The sequence below is a fragment of the Micropterus dolomieu genome, linkage group LG11 (genome assembly GCF_021292245.1).
Source record: "Micropterus dolomieu isolate WLL.071019.BEF.003 ecotype Adirondacks linkage group LG11, ASM2129224v1, whole genome shotgun sequence".
NCBI classification, from domain to species: domain Eukaryota; kingdom Metazoa; phylum Chordata; class Actinopteri; order Centrarchiformes; family Centrarchidae; genus Micropterus; species Micropterus dolomieu.
In genome coordinates, this window is record NC_060160.1 from 11334613 (window position 1) to 11342563 (window position 7951).

At 42.3% G+C, this 7951-nt stretch overlaps 1 protein-coding gene across 1 annotated transcript; it reads right to left on the reverse strand.

Annotated features, from left to right (window-relative positions):
- Window positions 1–3511: 3511 nt before the first annotated feature.
- col10a1a (collagen, type X, alpha 1a) lies at window positions 3512–7517 on the reverse strand. Its single transcript, XM_046063031.1, has 2 exons — window positions 7380–7517; window positions 3512–5346 (listed from the first exon to the last, which is right to left on the reverse strand). Exons 1-2 carry the CDS (start codon window positions 7507–7509, stop codon window positions 3512–3514), a joined length of 1965 nt encoding a protein of 654 aa, XP_045918987.1. The 5' UTR covers window positions 7510–7517.
- Window positions 7518–7951: the final 434 nt, after the last annotated feature.

Genomic DNA, 7951 nt, shown 5'->3' on the forward strand with positions numbered 1-7951 from the left:
AGGAATTAATACACATGGATTCTTTGCTTTATAGCACCCTCGTGTGGTGCATTACTGAAGGAAAATAAACCGGGTGACATTTTCAGTCCATTGGAGGGGCATGAAAAATAAGCTATTTGGGCAGTATTTTGAATCTCTATTCATAATTAAGATAACATAACTTCTCACATTTAGAGAAAATCTGTTGGTTGAAGCGAAATGAGACTCTTAGCAGGTTGTGTAATTATGTTAAAATACTTCACAGCCTCTGTGATGGAAAGACAGCATAAATATATTTTCCCACAAAAAATCAGTTATCAAATTTAGTGATTGAAGTGGAGCAAAATGAATGACAAAAGTGCTAATGATACACTTAAAGGTCCCATTCAGCACATCCTAAAATGTAGGCCATGTGATTATTGCAATCATCCTTCTCTGTAAACCAGCCTCAAATGCAAGGAGACAAAGGGGGATCTCTACCCTACAGTATTTTTAGGAAATTACTGACTTACTCGGGGAACAGCCACAACATAATTGTGTGATGAGATTTGGGGTAAGTTGTGTTTGATTCAATCACAGAGCTGCTGGGTTTGCACCCTAAATGATAGTGTTCGAAACAAACATTTTTACGGCGTCTGGAATTTTAGTATCTACAGTAAACAACTGCAGTACAGACCTAACTGATGCCTGTGCTCGCCCATCGACATGTTCGGATTCATTCTACAAAACCCCATAAAAACACCCAAACTTTTTAAGAGTGGAAGAGTTTGCTGCAAACGTCTCTAGGGTGTTTTTAGCCACCCACAACTGGACCCATGCTCATTTCAAACCATCTTATTTCCTTTGCATCCAGTTTAACCCCATGTACCTCAGCCTTTGGCTGCCGCAAGAAGGGTGTGTTTTATTCATAATATTTCTATTTCTGCTTTTTGGTTTGCATGTCCATCTTGGTCAGGTTGTTGAGGGATTTGAAACCCATTTTGGCCCTTAATGTGTCACACACTGCTCATAACCATCGAGTATCATCCCACACACTACCACTATCCGTCCTCTTGCAAAGTGTTTTTCTTTCTTTTGTTAGCTCCTTTCTAGACAAATGGATACAGAAGAGTATAGATGCATACAAACGCATACAAACATGTTAACCTGTTAAATATATATATATATATATATATATATATATATATAACAGATAATTTTGGAGTGTGGCTTGTGGCGTCGACCAGAGGCAGCACTCCGGCTGTGTTCCTGTCTGTCCACCTCATGCACCAACCGCAGACCGTCTCTGAATGGCAGTCCCCTCAGATGGCAATCCCCAGCGGTTTCCTTCAACCAGCTTCCTCTTTCTTCTGTCCCTCGGGCCTCTCACCTAACCACTGTATCGGTCCCTCTCCCAGGGAAGATCAAACAGCCGCTATCCGGCCACAGGACCATCCCTGTCCCTCATCCCACATGCTAACTATTTTCAGCGCACCCGAATTCAGACTTGCACGGTAAAGTAGCTTTTGTAAACATTGGCTGCCAAGCAGGCAACCAGTGGCCGTCATGTGGGGAGAAATTCATACTTTATGATCCGCATCCCTCTCAGCTTCTGTACAGGGAACAGTGATGTGAAGTAACTAAGACATTTACTCAAGTACTGTTCTTAAGTTAGTATTTCCATTTTATATTACTTTATACTTCTACTCCTCTACATTTCAGAGGCAAATATTGTATTTTTCCTCAAGGGGTATCTAGTTAACTTGTAGATTAACATTCCACATATGAAACTTAGATCAGCTTATAAAATAGGATGCCTTGTTACACTTGAAACGTTTGTGTATGATATGGGACTGTTTACCTGGCCTGACACTACTTTTGAAAACTCTGGAGTGTTGAAAGTCCAAAACTTGCTTGTTTTTACAGATCAAAATACCTCATCGGTAAATCAGTAATAATAAGGGGGGATTCTACATAATGGGCACTTTTACTTTTGATACTCTAAGTAGTTTTTGTTTTTAATAGTTATGTTATAATTATTAAATTATAACACATTTACTTTAGAAAACTTTTGATTGTAGGAATTGTACTTGTAACGGAATATTGGTCCCCCTATTTAGCATGTACAAGTCGTATACAAACGACATAATAAATGGTTAATTATTACACATTATAATGTAATTGTAAGCAGATAAACGGGCATTTAAGTGTTTATTAATGTACAGTGTTTCTCAGCAATTATATCCTCTCCTATGAAGACATATTTAATATTATTACAACTGTGTTTTATTGATTATCGGTTTATACAGCAGCCTCCACGTATGGGCGCCTACAGGAGTAGTTATAGCTGTTGACAGATACATTAATAAACACTTAGATAAACGTGTTGCAGAAGTCTTTTATATTGGGGTAGTGATACTGTTACTTACATAAAATGATCCGAATTCTAAATCTGACAGGGACTCATGGGAATAAACGGTGTAACATGTTAGTATATGTTACATCAAACTATGCTTAGTCCATCTGTAGCTAATATGCTAGCAACCATTATTTTTGACTATCTGACTTACGTTTTAAAGTTTGGCAGTGATCTAATATTTTGCAGAACTTATAACAAATACGTTTGGAAACCAGGTAATTTCCTGGTGCCTTAGGATCCAGTGCTGTACAGGAAGGCTCGTAGAGAGGTTACAACATAACTGACAGCAAGGTGGAAAAGGAAGCACTTGAACCATATTTAAACTGGAATAACTTTCAGGGTTCCATACTGGAAAGCATTCATTCATGCTAAAGTGTTCTTGATCAATTAAAGACTTGTATTATTGCACCTCCAAGTAATCTGTCAATAGGGGATTTATTAACATGTTCATTTCGGTCCCATTTTTAAAAAAGTGCTTCTGAGACAAAACATTAGTTTAGACATCTTTTATTTTGGTCATTATGCTTTACATGACATAATGCATGTTCAGGGATATAACAATTTTGTTGGTAGTTTGTGTTTGTATGACAGTATTCTGGTGACTTATTTCATTATAACGGTCAATTTGACCATTACTATTTCACAATATTCAAGTCACGTACAAGGATAACAGTTACACCATGTTGCACAGAAAGTATTTGTGTACTTTTAATAAGATTATTGGTCACCCAAACAAAACAAGCAGTTACAAAAACAAACAAAAAAACAGACAAACACTAAATTAAGAATCACCAGTTGAAGTCAGTATAAAAGGAACAGAGTGGAAAAGAAAAAAGTCAGGACACAACACAGTTATAACACCTCAGTTTCACATGCTGTCTCCATTAGAAAAGCTAACTGGTAACTTTGTGGATTGCTTCCCCCATCCCTGATCACCTGTTTTCATAAATTAGTTTTCCTTCTTCTAAGCACCTATTTCTTGTAGTTTTCAAGTCGAGATGCTACTATTCCTCAAAGAAGGGTGAACTGCCTGCCTGTTTGATTGAGGAAAAAGATAACAGGGAGTTTACTTTAGTTTGAGAAATAGATTGCAAATTTAGTTGGTTGGCTTTTGGGAACTACTGTATCAACCTATCACGTTGAAGCAATGAGGAACCCAGAGAAAGAGCAGTGGACATTCTCGGCAGCAAAGACGCCACTGGCCTCATCATCAGGGATCTGGACGAAGACTGTGTCATGCTCATCGAGCAGGAGGACAGCACTACCGGACATCTGGTCCAGGAAGCCCTTGTTGTACTCATCATAAGTGAACATCACAGGCTGACCATTCTTGTACAGAGCTACCAGGGCATGAGCTCCATTGACATGGATACTGTAGGAGAAATAGTAAACTCCAGGAATCTGGCATGTGAAAATGCCAGTCTCGGGGTCATAGTGATTCTCAGCATTGTACACTATCTGGTCAAACTTAATGGGGCTGCCAGCAGCAGGGTATGGGGTGGCCAGAGATGCAGTGAAAGCAGACATGGGGGACTTGACCATAACCTCAGCCATTCCCATACCCTTCTCAAAAACAACCTCACCAGGAGGACCAGGGGGACCAGGAGGGCCAGCTGGGCCAGCTTCTCCATCAGCACCGGGCTCACCGGGCTGACCAGGAGGACCCTGGGGTCCAGGAGAACCCTTAGCAGCCAAACCAGCAGGGCCTGAAGGACCAGGGAGACCTGGGTGCCCCTTAAGACCGGGAGCACCAGCGGGACCTTGAGGCCCAGCAGGTCCTCTGGGACCTGGAGCGCCATCAGAACCAGAGGCACCTGGCTCGCCTGCACGGCCGGTGTGACCTTTGGGTCCAGCAGGGCCTGGAATACCTGGGGCACCTGGGGTACCTGGGGCACCTACATTACCTTTGTCACCTGTGGGTCCAGTGGCTCCTCTGGGACCAGGAGGACCAGCTGCACCTGGATAACCCTGCTTGCCTGCGAAACCCTGTGGTCCCTGATCTCCCTTGTTTCCCTTAGGTCCCTGAGGTCCAGTATCACCTGTGTCACCTTTAGGGCCAACAGCACCAGATTCACCTGGGAAACCTCTTACACCCTGAGGTCCAGCAGGACCAGTGGGGCCAGTTGCACCAGTAGCACCAGTATATCCTGTTGGACCTTGCTCACCCTTTGGACCTGTGGCACCTGTGGCACCTGTAGCTCCCCTCTCTCCCTTCTCTCCATTTGCACCTGGCTTTCCATATCCTGGGACTCCAGGGGCGCCAGGTGCTCCAGCAGGTCCCTGGTGGCCTTTAGGGCCAGATGGGCCAGGCAGACCTGGGGCGCCGTTCTCTCCTGGCTTGCCTGGAACACCTACACCTGGAGCACCAGTGTGTCCCTTAGGTCCCATTGGTCCCATGGGACCTGTGGCACCATCCCTACCTGGACTACCTGACTTTCCTGGCTCACCGGGCGTACCTGCTTTTCCTGGCTTTCCAACTCCAGCCTCACCTGGTTCTCCAGGTGGGCCCATGGGTCCTTCAGGTCCTGTCTCACCCTGAGGTCCAGGAGCTCCCACCCCTCTATCACCCTTAGCACCTGGCAGTCCAGGTACACCTGGATGTCCTTTCAGACCAGACTCGCCTCTAGGTCCCACAGCTCCAGGAAAACCTGCTGGTCCAGGCTTGCCAGTAGCAGAGAGGCCAGCGGGTCCAGGGCTTCCAGAAGGTCCAGGGGCTCCCCTGGGTCCCTGAGGGCCAGTGGCTCCGGTGTCTCCCTTCTCACCAGGTGCTCCATCACTACCTGGTTTGCCAGGTCCACCTGGGGTTCCGGGTTTGCCAGCGATGGAGCGGCCAGGAGCACCAGGAGGTCCAGGAGGTCCTTGGGGTCCAGTCTCACCTACAGCACTCTCACCTGGGGGGCCTGGAGGGCCAGGAGGTCCCTCTGGGCCAGGCTCACCTGGAGCACCAGGCTCACCTGCCACTGACACCACTGTGAAGAGTGAGACAGTGACCATCATCAGTACCACAAAAACAAACAAACCACAACAATAAACCCCCCACAACAGGTGATAATGTAAACAGGCAAAGAGGAAGCACTGATGAATGCACATTGCATATTAAAGTCACTATAACATTTACACTGGAATGTGTTGGTATGATGCTAAAATTAAAATAACTACTTAGAGTTACAGTTCGGACCATGTCCTTTTCAAAACCTCTTTACTTTTTATGACATTGTAATGGAAATGTGTATCTGTAATCTGTGCATCATATTCATACAATGATATCTTAGAATACAGGGTCTATTATCTCTAGTACATCTAATTATATCCCAGTACAAGAACATGAATGTACTATCCAACTCTCAGGTCTGAGTGTGTGTGAGTGTGAAAGAATTTTGGCAGAATCTTGTTAACTATAGCAACATGGTTATTCAGTAGTCAAACATAAGATGAATAACATCATTCAACAACATTCATCACAGAGTTAAAAATAATGGATGCATTATTTACTGATTGGTCCTTATTCAGTGATATTTAATTCCTGGAGGTGGGGCATGTTTTATTCTTGTTTTGACCACATGGTGCTGATTCACCAGGGCAATTTTATAAAAAATCTTCTTAAAATCTTAAATCTTAAACTTGCAATTCCTTAAAAATAAATGTATAAACTGTCTGTCAGCTTCATTATTTTTTGTTGTTGTTATTTAGGCATTTATTTAATTTAATGTAGAACACGTATAAATAAGATAATTTGTTTTAAAACAATATACTTAATTGCTATTTTTTGTACTGTACAGGTCAAAGAGATTTAAGAGACATCTTGTGACTTGAGATGGAGTCTTTTTTTATTTGCTGCCTTAATGTGGTCACATATGTTAGTGTAAAAGGCTTGCTCCTCAGCTAACTGCAGCAGAGTCTGGATAAAGCAAAACAGATGTTTCTACTTCTGTGTGAAGCAGGCACACCCAAACAAACCACACTACTGGGTGACTGGACTGTAATTGTCACTGTCAAACTAAAAATAATTTACTAACAGCTACTTTCTCATATAAAAATAGCAGTATGTTGATTCAAACAGAAGCAACATTTTATATTTGAATTGCATTTTAGCCAACACTCAAGACCAAACCACAATTAATATTTTCAAGATGCAGTAAAATACGTTTTTGTGGGACTCTGAATATGGCAGAAATATGTATCTTTTTCTTGTTGTGTTTAAAGAATCTTTAAAAAAAAGAAAAGTTAACTTATTTTTGAAATGAACAGAATGTGCCTTGACTAGCACAAGTGTCTAAAAGCAAATGAACAGGCAACATTTACAACTATGATTGAACATGACATGTTCAATCATTAGTATACATACATGTCAAATCCACTACACTAACTTTACAACAAAACAACAGTAGTCTTACATTATGCTCCTCAACAACATTATGCTCCTCAAAATGATGTTTAGATAATGTAAACAACACTACAAACAATAAAAACCATGAGTGATCATGCAAAGAGAAGCAGATAGTTAACAAAGAAAATAGACAAAGTCCCAAAATCATTTCTTTAAAAATGTTGGTAATGTGATTGCCTTGGCTGAGAACAAACTCAATCAAACCTACAAAAAAAAAACCCCACTTCAGTTAGGTGCATTTCTCCAATCCAATGAATTCCAAAAAAGATTGTAAATAAGCTTTGTTAATCAAATCGTAGATCTAAATGGACTGTATGTGATTGGAGAAGCGTGCATACTGCTGCAGCCAATCAGAGCACAAGACAGTTCCTGTGCAAGGTGGAGTTCAGTTTTCAAAGTAAAGTGCAGCTGCTGTGGCAAGCATCTGTCTGGCTGCTTATGCTGCTCCTATTTGCCACAACAAAGATGCTAATTTAATCACGGAATGCTGAGATTGACTTTGGAGTCAACTTTTTTGACTAGGAGAAAAACAGGAGAATTGCTAGCATGCTCTATTGTAAAAAAACAAACAAAAAAAACAGATTGCACAGAGAGCAGGGGGCTGTGTTTACTTACCGTGGCTCTTCACAGAGTAGGGCTGGTACTGAGGGGCGGCCTTCACCAACTTCTTCACCACATACCCCTTCCCATGGGCTGCAGCGAAGGCCACCATGAGGAGGAGGATGCTTGCTACTCGTAGGTCCATCTTGCAGTGTCAAACCTGCAGGGGAAAACAAGGAGACAGTCAGCACAACCACCCTCAAGGTACAAAATGTCAGCAAGCTTTCTTTCTAGTTTTAAGTTGTTTTACAGAGCTTAAAATCTTTCCCAGGTAAGTGTACAGCTTTACAGAAACTCAACAGACTACAAATAAGATAGGATAAGTTGAGTGAGCGGGTGTAAATTTCAATTTTTGATTCAGTCAGAGGATCCTGGATCCTTCAGGACTCTCTGAATATCACCCAGGACGCTCCAAGCCAGCCAAAATCTGCCTCCCTCTGACAGCCGCCATAGGAACAACGAAGGCCTAAACAAAGCCTAGATGTTGACTACACTCCTCCAGAGATAAAGCTGTTCAGAGAGGAAGAGAAAACACACATACCAGCATACAAAGGAGGGAAAATAAATCTCTTCAGCACCAGTGATCT

Coding starts and splice junctions, on each gene's coding strand:
- col10a1a (XM_046063031.1), bottom strand. CDS start 7,509: ATGGACCTACGAGTAGCAAGCATCCTCCTCCTCATGGTGGCCTTCGCT. Junction 5,347..7,379: donor CTACTCTGTGAAGAGCCACG/GTAAGTAAACAC, acceptor CACTCTTCACAG/TGGTGTCAGTGGCAGGTGAG.